At 39.1% G+C, this 19,419-nt stretch overlaps 1 protein-coding gene across 2 annotated transcripts in view; it reads left to right on the top strand.

Annotated features, from left to right (window-relative positions):
* The window catches only part of CYB561 (cytochrome b561), a 35,101-nt gene that overhangs the window by 9,764 nt on the left and 5,918 nt on the right, over positions 1–19,419 (top strand). The window contains exons 1-2 of one of the 2 annotated variants that reach the window (XM_069076247.1): positions 15,869–15,890; positions 17,358–17,575. In XM_069076247.1, coding sequence (XP_068932348.1) covers positions 17,371–17,575 — 205 coding nt within the window. In that variant the 5' untranslated portion in view covers positions 15,869–15,890; positions 17,358–17,370. Of the gene's footprint in view, positions 1–15,868; positions 15,891–17,357; positions 17,576–19,419 lie in introns of those variants that run through there. The other variant, XM_069076246.1, reaches the window with a different exon arrangement.

Genomic DNA, 19,419 nt, shown 5'->3' with positions numbered 1-19,419 from the left:
AAAAATCAAGTAGGAGAGATTGAGGAAAAACTAAAAAAAACAACAACAATATAGGAAAAACCAGAAGATTATGAAAAGAAAGTCAACCAATTAGAAAAGGAGATCCAGAATCTTAAGGAAGAAAATGACTCCTTGAAAATCAGAATTGGGCAAGGGGAAGCTAATGAAGTTACCAAGAAGTAACAAAATATAAAGAATGAAAAAATAGAAAAGTGTGAAAGAACTCAGAAGAAAAACAACTGATCTGGAGAACAGATCAAGAAAAGAAAACAAGAATAATCTGACTCCCTGAAATCTATGATCAAAAAAAGAATCTCGATACAATAATACGAGAAATAATTAAAGAAAATTGTCCTGAAACATTAGAACAAGAGGGAAAGTAGAAATAGAAAAAAGTCCACTGAAAGTGATCCTACAAGGGAAACCAAAGGAATATCATAGTCAAATTCCAGAACCTCCAGCTCAAGGACAAAATATCACAAGTGACAAGACAAAAAAAATTTGAATATGGCGGCTCCACAATTCAAATCACACAAGACAGAGGTAGTGACACTAAAAGACCACAAATCTTGGAACACAATTTATCAAAGAGTAGAACTGGGGTTCCAAATGAAAATATTGTACCCAGCAAAGCTAAGCATAATCCTGAATGAAAAAAAAATGGATATTTAATGAGTTATCAGACTTTCAGGATTTTGTTTATAAAAAAAAAAGCAAACGAACTTAAATAAGATTTGACATACACAAGCCAAGAGAAAAATAAGGTATATACACCAAAGACTACTTACAAGGGACTCAATAAGGATAGACTGTTTACCTTTTATGTATGTAAAATGTATGTCTAAGACTGTTATTAGAAATTGGGTAGCACATAATAAAGACTGGGGTAGATCTGAGTATAATATCTTTTTAAAAAGTAAAACTATTTAGGAACAGCTAAAAAGAGTAATTATCTTATATCAATGAGATACAAGAGAAAGAACTGACACAGAGGAATTAGATGATGGGGAAGGAGGGCTGGTATTTCTGGAAAGCTACTTTCATCAGGAATGGGTTCAAAAGGGAACATTACATATATATATCTAGAAAATTATAAATGTCTTCTAAATTTTGAAAGAAATAAAATGCTAAGGGGATAGGGAGGGGAGAGAGGATAAAGGAGGGATCTTTAGAGGGGAAGGTGAGGAAATAAGGGTGGTATAGGAGGATGTTCAGATTAATGAGAATGGTAGGATAAGGGAGGGATCCTTGTGGGGGATTTAGGTTAAGTAATAGGCAAGGTAGTGGATAGAAGTAGAGGAGCTAGGAGGGATAAGAAATTAGAGATACTCACAAACATAAAGATCAGGAGTAGAAATTGTTAGAGAAAAAGCAGGGGTGGTAATCATGATCTTGGACAAAGTTAGGACTAAAATAGATTTAATCAAAAGAGAATAATAGGGAAACTATACTATGTGTCAGCTATATTTATCAATGTTATTTTGGACTATTTAAAACAACTGGATAGTTTAAGGTGGGAGTATTGCTGTGGTGTAGAAAATGATGAGTTGGTAGACTTGGAAAAATATCGAAAGACCTGGACTTATGAAAGAAGAGGTTATCCACCCTCAGAGAAACAGGATAAATAAGTATAGCACAGTCTTACATAGATGCATATGAATGTGTATGGGCATATATGTGTTTATATATATATATATATATATGTGCATAGGTGTATGTATATGTGTATACTTCCATGCTAAATTGTAGCCCTTGGGGGGTGGGGAGGAAGGGGTGGGGGAAAGAATAAAGTAAAAAATACACAGCAGAGCACAAAAGAAAAGTTACAAGAAAGCAAAAGAAGATGGACAGCTCTCAACACAATACATAGTTTTTATTATATAGGCTTTCTTGAAATGGAAATTTATTGCTCTATATTTTGAATGCTTTCATATTCTGCTGTGTACATGGCAATACTTTTTTTCCTTCTTTTCTATTTTAGTTTTAGTATTTAAGTTTGTTTCTTTTTTTCTTATTTTGTATCTAAGTTTAAAAAATTACAAAAAAAAAGTTGTATAAATTATTCTTCTGGTCCTGATTACTTTATTATGCAACAGTTCACTTTGAAACTGTTCCTTTTGTCATTTCTTATGGTACAGTAATATTCCATTACATTCATATACCATAATTTGTTCAGCCATTGCCAATTAATGGACACCTGTAGTTTTTAATTCTTTGCTGTAACAAAGGCACCACTATGACTATTTTTGTGTGAATATGTCCTTTCTTTCTTTGATGTATAGCACTGTTGCTTGTATCATTGAGCTAAAGGGTCCGCTTAGTTTAGTATCTTTTGGTGCATAGGTCCATATTGCATTCTAGACCAAAGTGTTGGTGCATGATATTTTGTTTGCAGATGATTGTGCAGTCAGTGCAGCCTCTGAAGCTGAGATACAGCAAAGCATGAATCAGTTCTCTGCTGCTTGTGCTCATTTTGGCATAACAATTAACACCAAGAAAACAGGGGTGCTCCATCAGCCACCACCACACCATCCATATGTGGAACCATTGGGTACAGCAAATGGAGAAGTTTTATATGCTGTGAATAAGGTCACTTACCTTAGTAGTGTGATTTCCAGTAATGTACAGTACACATTGATAATGAGTTTGATGCATGCATTGCCAGAGCCACCTCAGTGTTTGGGAGGTTTTGAAGGAAAGTGTGGGAGAGAAGAGGTATTAGACTGCCTACCAAACTGAAGGTCTAAGGAGCTGTTGTGCTGACCTCATTGTTGTATGCTTGTAAAACTTGGACAGTCTATCAGCCCCATGCCAGGAAACTGAATCACTTCCATTTGAATTGTCTTAGGAAGATTCTGAAGATCACCTGGCAGGATAAGGTACCAGCCACTAAGATCCTTACTCAAATTAAACTGCCAAGCATTCAAATTCTGCTTCGGAGAATGCAACTCTGATGGTCTGGCCACATTGTTTGAATGCAAAACATGTGCTTGCCAAAAAGACTATTTTATGGAGAACTCACACAGGGTGTGACACCATTTGCACAGTGGTTAGAAGAAGTGATACAAGGACACTCTCAGGGTCTCTCTTAAGAACTCTGAAATTGATTGTGTGACATGGGAGACACTACCACAGGACTGTTCAGCATGGCATGTCCACATCAAAGAAGGTGCTGTGCTCTATGAGCAAAGTAGAATTGAAACAACTCAAAAGAAATGCAGGATGTGCAGATTTAGAGAATGTACCCCAGATGTTCACACGGACTGTTTCTGTCCAAACTGTGGTATAGCATTTTGACCTTGTATTGGTCTGATAAGCCACACATTGAAACTTGACTCCAGCATAGTGATGTCATTTTGGTCCTCTTCAAGAACAAAGGACAAGAACCTTTTGGTGCATAGCTCCATATTGCAATCTCAAATGGCTAGACCACTTCTGAGCTCCACTAGTGCATTAGTGTGCCTGTTTTCTCATACCCTTCCAACAATTGTTGTTTTCTATTTTTTGGCATCTTTGCTAATCTGATGGGTATAAGGTGGCATTTCAGAGTTGTGTTTTCTCTACTTGATAGGGATTTGAAACATTTTTTTATATAGCTGTTGATAATTCATATCTTTTGACCATTTTGGGGGGAATGACTGTTGGTATTATAAGTTTGAATTAGTTTCTTATATCTCTTGGATGTGAGACTTTTATCAGAGAAACTTGCTGCAAAATTTTTTTTCTCAGTTACCTGTTTCTAATTATCTCATTGTTTTTTGTGCAAAAGCTTTTACATTTGATATAATACACGTTGTCCATTTATCTTCTGTGATCTTCCTTATCATTTATTTGGTCATGAACACTTTACGCCTTCATAGTGAAAGGTATTTTCTTCCTTGCTTCTCGAATTTGTTGCTGGAGTGACTTTATATTTTTAAGTCATGAATGCATGTGTGGTGTGAGATGTTGGTCCGAACCTAATTTCTGCCAGACTACTTTTCAGGTTTCATCCAATAGCAAGTCCTTTCCCCATAAATGGCTTTACAAAGAATTGGACATGACTGAAAAATGACTGCAGTGCAACAGATCCCCATAGCTGAAGCCTGTAGGTTTATTAAATATCAAGCTACTGTGTTTGCTTCTGTATGTTGTGTGCCTAAACTGGTTTATTGATTAACGTATCTACTTTTTAACCAGTGCTAAATAATTTTGTGAATTACTATTTTGTAGCATAGTTTTAGGTCTGATCTTAATAGGCTCCCATTCTTAACACTTTCTCTTTGTCATTTCTCTTTAGATTCTGGACCTTTTATTCCTCCAGGTGCTTTCATTATTATTTTTTTTCTAGTTCTATAAAGTAACCTGTTGATATTTTGATTGGTATTGCACCAAATAAGTCAGTGAATTGAGGCAGTATTGTTATTTGTTTTCTGGATTTTAATGATTTAATCCATTTTGGTGGGTAACATTCAGGAAAAAAAAATTATAGACTCAAGTAGAATGCTTGAATGCTCCCCCCCCCGCCATTTCATGACACAAATCTTTTCCTTTTTTGCTAACAGGAAACTTAGGACAAGCCTCTTTTGGTGAATGACCCAGTTGATTCTGCCTGGTCTGATCATGAGAGCCATATCCAGGGCAGTGGTGTCAAACTGAAATAGAAACAAGGGTCATCAATCCATACATAAACACCCTGTGAGCTGCATATTGACTTAGTTTTAAAATGTAATATTACCTATGTTTTAGTATTTTTTTTTAAAGCAATTGGGGTTAAGTAACTTGCTCAAGGTTACACAGCCAGTTATTTCTGGGTGTGGTGCTAAGTATCTGAGCCCTGATTTGATCCCCAGGTCATCCTGACACTGGAGCCGATGCTCTTACTCGCTGTAGCAGCAAGCACCCCAAGCGTCCTCAGGGTTTGCTGCCAATACAGGTTCTTGGATCTGCTTTGATAAAGGAAAGCAACTCAAAATGGGTTAACAAGCTTACTTTAATCAGTCAGACATATATCATTTACCTTGTTCAGGGGAAAAGGTCAGCACCCCGAACTTCAAAGTACACAGAAACAGATCTAGTAGACAGATTTCAAACTGTCCAACCATTACATCCATACCCAGTCAACATCTGGGTTTCAACATCTGGGTTTTTTCAAAGCCGGGGGGCTCAGGACAACGGCTTCCCAGAATCCATATCAAATCACAGAACACTTCTCAAAGTGAGCCCCAAAACAAAGCTACACGTCAGGGCTTGTATAGCCTTCTCCTGGCTCAGAGAATGTAACAACCTTATTGACCCACTGGCCAATCAAAAAGTACTGAAAAACAAGCCTCCCACCCCATGTTTCTGGTGCACTTTAGGGGCAGGGAAGATCTTCCAAATTTGCATTCCCATTACACTCGCTGAGCCACCTGGCCGCCCCTAAGCAACTGGGGTTAAGTAACTTGTTCAAGGTTACATGGCCAGGTGTTTCTGGGTGGGTGCTAAGTGTCTGAGCCAGGATTCGATCCACAGGTCATCCCGACACTGGAGCCGGTGCTCTTACTCACTGTGCTACCTGGCTGCCCCTGTTTTAGTATTTTTACTTTGTTATGTGTTTCCCATTACAGTTTAATCTGGTCCTAATACAGGAGTGATGTGGGACATATGTTTGACATCTTTGATCCAGGGGGTTGTTAACTATTTAATGTTCATTATGGGTTTCCCAATATATACCTATGGTGATGAACAGGAGAAATGCTAGGACCATAGCACAGATGATACTTTTAGTAGTCACTGGCTATCATTGTGGATCAGTCATCTATAGTTAATAAATTCAGTGGTTTTTCTTTATCCTCTTTCTCCTTGATCTTTTCTGAAGCCTTTGATGCTGTTAATCACCCCTCCTTGAATACTGTCTTCTCTCTAGGTTTTTAGGATACCACTTTCTGGCTTATCTCTCTGACTGGTTCTCCTCTGTTTCCTTTGGTAGATCCTCTTCCAGATCACACCTCCTAACTGTAGGTATCCCTCAGGGTTCTGTCTTGTGCCTTCTTCTCTTCTTCTTCCATACTTTTTCACTTTGTGATTTCATCAGCTTCCATGGATTTAATTATCATTTCTATGCTGATATTTCTCAAATCTACCTATCCTGCCCAAACTCTCTGCTGATCTCCATTCTCACATCTGTAACTACTTTTCAGACATCTTCTGACCTCCACCTCCCTCAATCTGCCCTCCCTTCTGTCAGCCCCCCTCTCCATTTTTTTTTCTTCTTTCCCCTCCTACTTCCTATAGGGTAAGATAGATTTCTATACCCAAGTGAGTGTGTCTGTTATTTCCTCTTTGAGCCAAATCTGATGTCAGTAAGGTTCAAATAGTTCTTGCCTCCCTCCCCTCTTTCCCTCTACTGTAATAGGTCTTTGTGCCTCTTCATGTGATGTAATTTAATTTACCCTGTCTCCTCCTTCCTCTCCCATTACAATCCTTTTTTTTCACTCCTTAATCAGTTTTTTTATCATCACATCAAAGTCAACTTATTTCCACACCCTCTGTATATGTATACCTCTTCTAAATGTGGTAATACATAGTTCTCAAGAGTTATAAGTATCATCTTCCCTTGTAGGGATGTAAACAGTTTACCCTTACAGAATAACATGTTTTTTTCCTTTCCTGTTTACCTTTTTATGTTTCTCTTAAGTTTTGTATTTGAAGTTCGAGTTTTCTGTTGAGCTCTGGTTTTTTCATCAGGAAAATTTGGAAATTCCCTATTTCATCAAATGTTTATCTCCTCTCCAGAAAGATTATGCTCAGTTGGGTAGTTGATCCTTGGTTGTAATCTAAGCTCCTTTGCCTTCTGGAATATATTTTAAGCCCTTCAGTCCTTTAATGTAGAAGCTGCTAGGTCCCGTGTAATCCTGACTGTGGTTCCATGATATTTAAGTTGTTTCTTTCTGGCTGCTTGCAGTATTTTCTCCTTGACCTGATAATTCTGAAATTGGCTACAATATTTCTTGGAGTTTTTATTTTGGGATCTCTTTCAAGAGGTGATTGGTGAATTCTTTCAATTTCTATTTTACCCTCTGGTTCTAGAATATCAGGGCAATTTTCCTTGATAATTTCTTGAAAGATGATGACTAGGCTCTTTTTGATAGTGGCTTTCAGGTAGACCAATAATTCTTAAATTATCTCTCCTGGATGTATTTTCCAGGTCATTTGTTTTTCCAATGAGGTATTTTACATTTTCTATTACTTTTTCATTTTTAAAATTTTATTTGACTGATTCTTGATGTCTCATAGAGTCATTAGCTTCCACTTGCCCAATTCTAATTTTTAACAAATTGTTTTCTTCAGTTAGCTTTTGTACCTTCTTTTCTATTTGGCCAATACTATTTTTTAAGGAGTTCTTCTTTTCATTGCATTTTTGTACCTCCTTTTCCATTTGGTCAGTTGTGTTTTTAAGGAGTTGTTTTCTTTAGTCAATTTTTGTCTTTCCTTTTCCCAGCTGTTGACTCTCTTGTATACTTCTCATTTCTTTTCCCAGTTTTTCTTCTACCTTTGGCTTTTAAAATCCTTCTTGAGTTCTCCTAAGAAGACTTTTTGGGCTTGGGGCCAATTCATATTCCCCTTTGAGGTTTCAGATGTAGGTATATTGAAAATGTCATCCTCTTCTGAGTTTGTGCTTTGATCTTCCCTGTCACTGTAATAATTCTCTGTGGTCAGTGTTTGTTTTTGCTTTTTGTTCATTTTGTTTGCCTATTTCCTAGCTTTTAAGGTTAAGCTCCCTTGATGGAGTACAGGGGCACTGTCCCAGGCTTCTTGTGCTGGGGATGAGGGGCCTGGACTTTGGGTGTTGGGGCTTCAGGTGCTAGCAGCTGGGGACTCTAGGGGTCAGTCAGCTTACCTAGTGCCAAGCTGGGATCCTAGCAATGGTTTCTGGTATATGTTGAGGCCAGGTGGGGTTTCCCTGGGGCTACACTGAAGTGCATGGGAGTCTGGCCATTGGAGGACACCTGCCTACCTGGGGCTGCACTGAAAGCATGGGTAGGTCTGCTTCTGGAAGATACCTGCCTAGGGTTGCACCAGTGCAGGTTGGTTCTCCATACTGGAGTATGCTGCTCCTCCTGGCTATGATAAGGCATATGAGTGAGTGAGTCTCACCAGAGTGAGACAGATCTTTCTTGCTAATCCTCCAAGTTTCCTGGGCTAAAAGATTGTTCCACCCATCTTTCCTCTGGCTCCACTGTTCCAGGATTTTTCCTGGACTGCTATTCTCTGTTTTTTAAGAGGTTAGTAAGGGAGAGTAATAGTAATTTACTGCTTACTCCCCCATCTTGGCTCCTGCCCCTTTCAGACATCTTGAACTGGATATCCAGTAGACGTTTTAAATTCAGTATTTCCAAAATGGAAATCATTATCTTTCCTCCTAAACCCTATGCCCCCATCTTTCCTATTACTAGAGGACAACATCATCCTCCCATTCCCTTCTCACAACCTAGTCATACTGGACTCTTCACTATCTCTTAACCCTTATATTCAATCTGTGACCAAAGCTTGTCAATTTCACCTTTTAACGTTTCTCAAATTCATCCCCCTCCTTTAATACTGCCATAACCTGTTGCAGGCTCTCATCATCTAACACCTGGACTATTGTGCCTCCCTACTCTAATACATCCTCCAATCTCCTATTAAAGTGATGTTCCTAAAGCACAAGTCTGATTATGTGAACTCCATAACCAGTAAACTCCAGTGGCTTCCTATTGTCTCTAAGATCAAATGCAAAATGCTCTGTCATTTAAAGCCCACTCCTACCTATCCAGTCTTTCTTACACCTTACTCCCTGATGTGTACTCTTTGATCCAGTGACACTGGCCTCCTGGCTGTTCCACGAACAAGATGCTCCAGACATTCTCTCTGGCTGTCCCCTGTGTTCGGTATAATCTCCACTGTGATTACTGACCTCCCTGGCTTCCTTTTAAGTCCCAACTAAAATCCCATCCTTTATAGGAAGCCTTCCTAACCCCTCTTAACTCTGGTACCTTCTCTCCACTAATTCCTATTTATCCTGTATATAGCTTGCTTTGTATATTTATTTGTCTGTTCTCTCCCCCATTAGGCTATAAGTTCCTTAAGGGCAGATACTGTTTTGGTATCCCTAGACTTAGCACAGTGGCTCGCACATAGTAGGTACTTAATAAATGTTTATTAATTGGTTGATAATAATGTAGCTAAGGTCATAACCCTCATTTCTTAGGACTTAACTGGACATTGAGAGGCAGCCCATGGCACCACTCATTCAGTGTTCCCTGTTTCAGTAGCCAGAACTTTTCCTGAGTCCAATGCAAAGGGTAATACCAAATGTTTGCCCTTTTAGAGACCTCTATTCAGAGGCTACCTTTTTCTTCCATGGCTAAAGACTTTTCCTTATCTGCATCCAAGGACCAAGGATTGCCACCAAGTTAGCCAAGGGATTACCTTTCTTCCAACTAAATTCACACTCGCTATGATTAAGCAAAGGCAGTTTCACTTTCCCTGTGACATTAGAAAACAAGACACCTCCTAACAATTCCACTCTTGGTTCTCTAAGCCCTTTTCTTGGAAGGAGCATATATATGTAATGGAAGACAAGGCAATGCTGAATTTGCTGAAGAAGTCATGTTCATGCCAGAGAAAGAAGGATCCTGATGAGGTCTGTCTTTCCTTGTAGAATTTGTTTTGGGCAGTAACCAACAGGGACACCCTGACCTCAGAAGATTGAAGTATATCAGCTTCAGGGGTCTATGCAGTATGGGAAGGGGAAGTGAAGAGGGAAGTCAGAATCAAGTTATTGAAAATAAAAGAAAAAGGCAGAGATGTAAAAATTCCTAGAGAGAGGCTGGATATGTCTCACTCCCAAGCCATTAAATTAAATGTGAGATCCAGAGACTGAAATAATGAGGTCAAAACACTTTGAAAAGAACATGAACTGGTACCCTTTAATGAAAGGAAGAACTTTGCATGTGCTCAAAGATCACAGAGTAACAACCAGAAATTCTAAAATCATCCAAAGGAGCAATAAACTTTAAAATAAGTGATTGGGAGGGCAATTGGGTCAGAAATCAGAGCTCTCTAATTAGAAGACACAACAACCAAGAATTTAGAACACAGTAGAGAAATGGTACAAGTTCTGACCAAATGACAGATTTAGACCTTAGAAATACAATATTAGAAGAGTTTTGACAGAAGATAAGCAAAAGATACTATTAACCTTTAAAGAACACATGAATTTTATGGAAGCCAGAGTGACTCACCTTAAAGGCAAGTTCTACAAAAATGATGTAAAGATAACAAGTATCTTATAAGAATATGATGAAAAGAAACCTGAATATAATCCTATAGGACTACTATAAGAATTTTTGAATATATACAACAGAATTCTGTTGGATGAATCCAGATGACTGTTAGAGAAATGTTAAAGTCATATGTTGATTAAATTTCAGAATCAATACCAAGTAAATTTTACAAGTAGCTAGGTGAAAGACCCTTCTAGTTCAGGAGAGAGGATGTTAGGGATTACTGGGGCCAGCCAGCATTCAGCAGGGAAGGAGAGAACACAGAATCAGAGACAGGATAACTGCACCTTAGAAGTGGTTAGTGATCATGGTACAGGTAGGACTTTTGACTTGGGATGCAGAACGACTCCTACAATTTCCTTGATGAATTGGTATTTCCAAAAATGAGGCACAGCAGGAGATACACTACCAAAATAAACAAAATAAATTCGGTATCTAAGAAGCTTTGTCTCATGAAGGACATTGACTAAAGAATAATATTAATAATAACAAATAGTTAACATTTATGTAGCACTACGTGCCAGGCACTGGGCTAAATATAATTGTCTCAATTGATCCTCACAACAACCCTGTAAGGTAGGTACAGTAATCCCCATTTTGCAGATGAGGAAAGGATCACATAGCTAGTAAGTGTCTGAGGCTGAATTTGAATTCAGGTCTTCCTGACTCCAAGCTAAGTGCTCTGTCTATCAACTGTACCACCTTGCTGCTTAAGTTACAGTATGTCCATGAATGGGAGTTAAGAATAAATTTGGAGTTAGACATAAAGAGTGCTACCATAAGCAAATTAGGAGAGGAAGGACTAGTTTACCTGTCAGATCTATGGAGAAGGGAAGAATTTATGACCAAGCAAGAGATTGAGAACATTTTGAAATGCAAAATGGATAATTTTGATTACATTAAATTTTAAAAAAATTTTGCACAAAGCCAGTGTAACCAGGATTAGAAGGGAAGCAGAAAGCTGGAAAACCATTTTTCTAGCCAGTTTCTCTGATAAAGCTCTCATTTCTAAAATATGGAGAAAACAGAGTCAAATTTGTAAGAATACAAGTCACTCCCCAATTGATAAATAATCAAAGGATATGAACAGGCAGTTTTCAGATGAAATTAAAGCTATCTATATTCATATGAAAAAAAATGCTCTAAATCACTGTTGATTAGAGAAATGCAAATTTAAAGAACTCTGAAGTTCCACCTTATACTCATCAGATTGGCTAATATGACAGAAAAGGAAGAGGATATATGTTAGAGAAGATGCAGGAAAATTGGAACACTGGTGTGTTGGTGGAGTTATGAACTGATTCAACCATTCTGGAGAGCAGTTTGGAACTATGCCCAAAGGGCTAGAAAACTGTGCATACCCTTTAATCCAGTAATACGATTACTAGGTCTTTATCCTAAAGAGATCATAAAAGGATAAGGACCCACATGTACAAAAATATAGCAGCTCTTTTTATGATGGCAAAGAATTGGAAATTCAGGGGGATGCCCATCATTTGGGGAATGGCTGAACAAGTTATGGTACATAAATGTGTAATGGAATACTACTGTTCTGTAACAAATGATGAGCAGACAGATTTCAGAAAAACCTGGAAAGACATATATGAACTGATACTGAGCAAAGTGAGCAGAACAAGGTGAGCATTGTATATATTGTGTACACATTGCAACATTGTGCGATGACCAACTTTGATGGGCAACTTCTCAGCAATACAATGATCCAAGACAATTCCAAAAGACTCACAATATCCACATCCAGAGAAAGAACTGTGGAGTCAGAATGCAGATGGAAGCATACTGGTTTCTCTTTCTTGTGGTTTTTCCTTTTTGTTTTGTTTCTTTCACAAAATGACTAATGTGGAAATATGTTTAATATGACTGTACACATATAGCCCATGTCACATTGCATTCTATCTTGGGGAGGGGAGAGGGGAGAAAGGAAGAAAAATTTGGAACTCAAAATCTTATAAAAGTGACTGTAGAAAACTGTCTTTACATATAATTGGAGTACTATTAAGTGGGAAAAAAAGAAAAAGAATAGATTGGGGATAGGAATGAGGACAGAATACATGAATACTTCTTGGAAGGGCCTATAGAAGAATGTTACTTAAACCAAGAGGTTGGTGAGGAGGAAGGGGTAATTTTTGAACAACATACTTAGTAGGCAGGGAAAAGAAAAGGTCAAAAGAATGAGGAATACCTAATAAAAAGAAAAAAATAACTTAAGTAAAATTAAAGAACTTGGGATAGGAGATGTGAATAAAGTAAAGATATGGAGAACATGTGGAAAACAGCTACCATCAAAATACTCTAAGCAAACCGATTACAGGGACAAAGCAGTGACTTAGAAGAGGAAGGGAATAAAAATCAATGTGAAGGAAATAAGAGGAGAAAAATACAACATATGGCACCTTTTGAATGGAAACATTTAAAAATATACCTATTAATATTATCAATATTTTCACAAACATAGATCATGTCCTTGGGCATAGAGAAATTATAAATAAATGTGAAAAAAGCGGAAGTATTAAACACACCCCCAGTAGAACATAATGCAGCAAAACAGAGTTGGATACAGGGAATATAGGCAAAATATGCAAAATTAAACAGAGATTGCATAATGATGTGACCTGAAGTGGGTCACAAAACATCCTAGAAAAAGGTCAATTATATGAAAGAGAAATCCTTTCAAGGATATGACCATATAATGCTGTGTATGGGTAGAGAGATGATGACTACTAATTGGTGAAAAAACAAGACTCCACATGCCAGCTAATGGAAGACAGGTGGAAGGTATCTTGTTTGACCTTTGAAGTACACATTTTCCTCCCCCTCCATTTCCTTCCCTGAAGCTTCTTAGCTAGTCAGGAGTCATATTTTTCTATCCATACACAGCATTATAGGGCTATCTTAAGGACTGCCAAGCCCACTTTGGGGAGAGGGCTACATTTATATTAAAATAGAAAAAAAGAGGATTAATGAACTGAATTTTAAATAAGAAAAACCATAACTAGAAATTTAAATTAATTCCTCACATGAGACATTCCATCTCCTGCATGTTCATTTTCTTTGCCTATTCCTCATGTCTGGAATTGTCTCCCTCCTCTACCTCCAAGTATCCCTGTTGTTGTTTGGTCTTGTCTGATATTTTGTGACCCCATTTGGGGTTTTCATGGCAAAGATACTGGAGTGGTTTGCCATTTCCTTCTCCAGCTCACTTTACAGATGAGGAAACTGAGTCAATAAGGGTTAAGTAACTTGCTCAGGGTCACGTGGCTAGTATGTGTCTTCCCTGACTCCAGACCCCAGTGCTCTATCCACTGCACTACCCATGTGCCCTGGCTTTCCCCAAGTCCCCACAAAATCTCAACTTCTACAAGAAGCTTTTCTTTATCCTCCTTAGTGCTAAACACCTTCCTGCTGATTATCTCTAGTTTATCCTGAATATATTTCGTTTGTATATACTTGTTCGCCTATTATCTACATTAGAGTGTGAGCTTCTGGAGAGTAGGAACTGTCTTTTGCCTTTTTTTTTTTTTTTTGTATTCCCAGTGCTTAGCACAGTGCCTGGCACACACTTAATAAATACTAGTTGACTTGACTTAATAAAGCTCCAGTCAGCAAGGATGTGTCCTGGTAGACTATTGTATTGATTGCCTCAAATTGGTGTCTCTGCTTTAAGTTTCTTCCCATTCCAATTCATATCCCCTACAGCTGCTAAAGTGATTTTCCTAATGCAAATCTGACTGTCTCCTTACTTTACTCAAAATAAACTCCACTGGCTTTCTGTTGCTTTTAGGATAAAATGTAAATGTCTCTGTTTGATTTTTAAAGCCATCCACAACTTAGCTTCAACTTCATACATTAAATAAACTCAGAAGAAGAGATCTTGAACATGAGTGGTGAAATGGATCAAATGCAAAACAAGGAGAGCTATCCTGAAGTGAAATGGTTTGTCTCAAGAGTTAGTGGGTTCCTCCTCATTGGAGGACTTTAAGCTTGGGCTGGATGATGTTGGGTGTAGTGGGGCTCCTTTTTGGGGTGTGGGTTGTGTAGATGACCGCTAAGGTGCATCCTAGCTCTAAAAATCTGTGAATCTAACAACTGCTAAGGTCCGGGCACAGGCCTGGGGGAGACACAGAGATAGCTCTTCAGCTCATTTCTGAGTGAAATGTGGACCAGAAAATGGCACCTACATCCTGGAGTCTACAGGACAAAAGTAAAGATGTAGGTTTGAAGTTGTGGATTCAAGGATTTGAGAAATATTTATGTGAAAAATAAACCCACTTAAAAATTATTTGTGATTACGATTAAAAAATAATATTAACTTTAAAGCTTTGTCTTGATCAAGTCTTTCATTGCAGAACCTCTAATTGAGACAATGAGAGCACCAAAGATTTGGTGACAAGAAATCAGCATTCTAGGGGCGGCCAGGTAGCACAGCGAGTAAGAGCACTGGCTCCAGTGTTGAGAAGACCTGGGGATGGAATCCAGGCTCAGACACTTAGTATCCACCCAGAAACACCTGGCTGTGTAACCTTGAGCAAGTTACTTAACCCTGATTGCTTTAAAACAAACAAACAAAGAAATCAGCATTCTGAGGGCACTGTTTCCCCACTTGCCCTAATTCCTATTTACTTTTGGTTCTTCTGATATAAACACGGTTTCCTTATTGTCATGACCAGAGAAGACTGCATTACTAGCTGAAGCAGGCTGTTTTAAGTTCCAGGTACCATCAACAAATATGTTTGTTCAGTTCTTATTCCAGAATCCTCATAGTTAGGATTGGTTTGAGATATTGCATGAAGAAATTAGCAGCTCGGATCTTGTGTCATTTCAAGAAGGTGTGAAGAGCCTGCTTTGACTTGTGACCAAGCTCAGGCTATCTTGGTTCAAAACAAGCCACAAATGCAGGTGCTCAGTAGTTAGAGAGTTCCGTTCAGAGGCTTCACTTTGATCACCTAAGTTGGAAGAAAGAAAAGGACAACTGGAGTATGTGCTCTAAGTGGGTTGTTGGGGCTAAAATGAAGCTGATCATTTAAATAATATTATCTTATATTTATATAAAATTTTGCACTGACAAAAGCACTTTCTTGTATCTCATCTCATTTGACCCTCACAACAGTTAGAGAGTACATGCTGAATTGGGGTCTGAGCTCAGTGACTTGCACAAGGTAGTCAGCTAGGATTGAAAACCCCAGTCAGGCTCTTCTCATATGAAATCCAGGCCAACCTATGGTTCTCTCCCCCCCCCCCCCCTTCCTAGATTAGCCTGAATTGGAGAAAGTTTAAGTTTAACAACATTTCAAACTCATCCTTTGAATTTAGCTCAGGCCTTGGCTTACAGCAGTAATTTTTAGGGAACTGTCTCTGCCAGGGTCTAGGCAAAAGTGCAAAGTTTATTTTTGTGACTTTAATCCACCTCCTTTTGCTTCCTCTCCTTTATCACTCCAGACACCCACTACCTTCAAGCTACCTTCTTGGCTGGATTCAGTTCCATTTGCATGCAGAAAGGTCCATTTCATTCCTCTCTGTCACTCTAGTCCTTAGGTGCCATTCTCAGCTAAAGCTGGTAGTTTGAGTGACTTTAATTTAATAAAGGTATGAATTCAACTTAATTCACTCAGGGGGTGTTTGTAATTTTAAGGAGATGCTTAACATAAATTAAATTGGCAGACAGCACTGGGTTTCCTGGGTTTCTTGCCTATTTCAGGTTTCCTTTTCCCCCAAGTTCCCCAGAGAGTAAAAATACACCCTCATTCCCACTTCTACCCCTGTACACATACCATCTCAGTAGGGCTTCATAAAACTGCTCTTACTTGAGGAGAACCAAATGGATTGGCACAGTGAGTTAGAAATATGAACAGTGAATTAGGAATATGGTTTCTCTCTTCCATGAACTGAAGTATAAATTATTTATACACATACAAATAACCCAAAGCAATCAATACTACATTCCATCACCTGTAATACGATTAAGCTCTTTGGATGTTTAAGGCCCTCCAATGTCGTATGGTTTGTGCTTTGTCGATAATGAGGAGACTTGGATAGCTAGATGGTGCAGTGAATGGTGCTGGACTTGGAGTTAGTATGACCTGAGTTCAGATCCTGCCTCATGTAGTTTGTAACTATATGACCCTGGGAAAATCATTTAATCTCTGTCTTCCTCAGTTTTCTCATCTATAAAATGGGGACAATAATAGCATCTGTCTTACAGGATTGCTATGCAGATCAAGAGAGATAATATAAAAGTACTCTGCTATTATTATTTATGTCTTACCTCTTCCCCTATTTTAGTGATCTTGGAGTCTGAACCTCAGTTTCCTAATCTGTAAAATGAGGGCAATAAAATCATAAAGGCTTAAGAGTTGGAAGAGACCCTTAGAAGTTATCTAGTTTAATCTGTACCAGTAATAACAACAATTTACATTTACATAGCACTTTAAGGTTTGCCAAGTACCTTCCCTCACCTCAGCCTTGTATAGAGGATCATTTCCATTTTTATTTCCATATTTCCATTTACAGTTGAGAAAAGTGAGTCTCAGAGTGTTACTTGTTTATTACAAGTATGTTGCAACTGGCAAGTAAGTGGTGGAGGTCAGATTTGAACTCTGATCTCTGAACTCCAAATGTCATACTTTCCACTACACTGGCCTTTCAGTATATACTTGTAGGAATAAGAGTTCTTGATGTGTTCCTGGTGGTCACCTTCATCCAGGGATGATACAGCTCAAAGGCAGAAGTGGCAATGTGATAATAGTGGAAAGATTTAGGACCTCATTTTGAATCTTGTTTTGCCAATAATTTGTTGTGTGACCTTGGGCTAATCATCTAACCTCCCTAGGCCTCAGTTTCCTCAACCTGTAAGTTAAGGGGAGTTGGAGTAGATGATCTTTATGGTACCTTTCAGTTCTTGGGTTGAGGAGCTCCTTTTTAAGTAGTGGAGAATGATAGTGGATCTTTCTTTGAGAATAGAGGCTCTGGGAGGAGGTGGCAATGGGAAGGAAGCTAGAGAACTATCTCAAGGTTGTGGGCTACCTTTCTGACTTCTTTTCCTTTTGGTTGCAGTGTAAACCCCAGGATGGAGGCCACTGGAAGCATGGTGTCCACCCCCAAAGCACTTCCCTATTTTGTGGCTCTGTCCCAGATTCTGGGTCTGACTGTGGTGGCTATAACTGGAGCATGGCTTGGCCTCTATCGTGGTGGCCTTGGCTGGGAGGGTGCTCTTCAGTTCAACGTGCATCCACTCTGCATGGTCATTGGCATGGTTTTCTTGCAGGGAGATGGTGAGTCCTGGTTGGGTAAAGAAAGCTATGTGGGAGGTAGCATGAGATAACCCACTGATTTCTATGGGGGTAAAGGATGGCTGTCACCTGAGCCTGGGGAGGAACCATTCCCCTTCTGCCTATGGTTTCTGGGTATATCTGAAAATTGCTTAGGAAAATACCTTCTGTTCTAGGGAATGGCAAGGGGGTTGGCTGTGGAAGACCTCAGGAGAGACATTGCTGTCTTTGTAGGAGGCTCAAGTCTCCCAGAGTTAGGACAGCTCAGATACTTGGGATTTAGGAATATTAGAAACCAGTATAGACCACAGGTGGGAAGGGAAATTGTGGGTGTTTACTTGGGTCAGTACAATTACTTTCTAAGATTGACACAGTACCTTTCATAGATAAGCAGTAAAGGTATATGTTTGGTAGGAAGGTTTGTAGGATGATGGCCGTAATTGAGGCTATCTCACTCAGTATTTTATTAAAGAAAAGGAGATGGACCCTTCTGGAAGAACTGGTCCTATAAATAGAATAGGTTCTTGAGATGACATTTAGAGTTAAAAGATGGCAGAACAAAACAGAATTGTTTCCTGGTGAGGTTAAAAGCAGCAGTGTTTATTCTCTCTCCCACTTGCATATGAGGCTGCAGTCTGTTTGCTTTGACAAATGAGAATTGAAAGTAGCTAGTTTCCTTCCTTGGGGCCTGGGAAATTAATTCAGAATTGTCCCTGGCCACAGGCACAGGAGTCTTAATAAGCTGAATTCTAAGGGGACCCTGCAGCTTGGAATACTTTAGGTACCTCCCAGATCCCTTTGTCAGATCCTAACCTTTGGTTATTCTGCCTTATCCCTCCCAAAGCTTGTTCTTACCTGAATTTGAGTTCTTCTGCCCCCAGTACTCTCTCAGACCTTGCTGTAACTTCACTTCTCTGCCTTCCCCATCCAATCCTTAGCTCTACCATATTGATCCTTATTCCCTGACAGATCCCAACCCTGTATCATTTCTGTCATCCACCTCCTCTGCTCCTGCCCAAATGCTGCTGACCTGAACTGTGGGGAATCACTCAGTGAAGCCAATTGGGTTTGCCACTGAGGAGGTAAATTATGAGTCATAAAAAAAATTGGGCTTTGGTAAATGATGAGCAGCAGTAAGACAAAGGATTCCGGAGTAGAGGCCACGGCAGAATTGATTTACTTTAGGGTTGAGGTTGGGAAAGGAGGATTTGCTTTATTTAATCTCAAATGAGCCTTCAGCTCAGCAAGAAAATCCTTTTTTGTTGTGGTTCAGTCACAATCTGCTCTTTGTGACCCCATGGGCTGCAGCGTGCCCTTCTATCCCTTACTATTTCTCAGACTCTTTTCGAGTTCATGTTTGTTGTTTCCATGATGCTCTGTATTCATCTCATCCTTTGCTGTCCCCTACTCCTTTTGCCTTCAGTCTTTTCTGACATGAAGGTCTTTTTCAGGTGAATCCCATCTTTGCATTATGTGGCCAGAGTACTTAAGCTTCAGCTTCAGTATTTGACCTTCCAGTGAATAACCTGAATTAATTTGACCTCCCTGCTGTCCAAGGGACTCTCAAAAGTCTTCTTCCTCATTGATTTTCTTTTTTCAAATACTGTATCCTACCTACTTCTTCAATCCACCAGAGTTATACCCAGGGATGGACACACCCTGGATCTCCCCATTGTACCTGTGTTCTACTTCCTTCGTCAGAATTGCTAATATTTCTCTATCTGGCTATGACTTCCCCTTGTTCTGTCTCCCTGGGTCTCATCCCTGCTAAACCTATTCTTTGCTCTCACTGGGAGCTCCATTCTCTTCACCCCTCAGGGCTTTTTCAGGCCTTTATGCCTACTTTG

This window comes from Petaurus breviceps, unplaced genomic scaffold, assembly GCF_028583685.1.
Source record: "Petaurus breviceps papuanus isolate PSGF00001 unplaced genomic scaffold, PetGlider_PUasm1.0 90925, whole genome shotgun sequence".
Classification (NCBI taxonomy): domain Eukaryota; kingdom Metazoa; phylum Chordata; class Mammalia; order Diprotodontia; family Petauridae; genus Petaurus; species Petaurus breviceps.
This window is presented reverse-complemented; position numbering and strand designations above follow the sequence as displayed.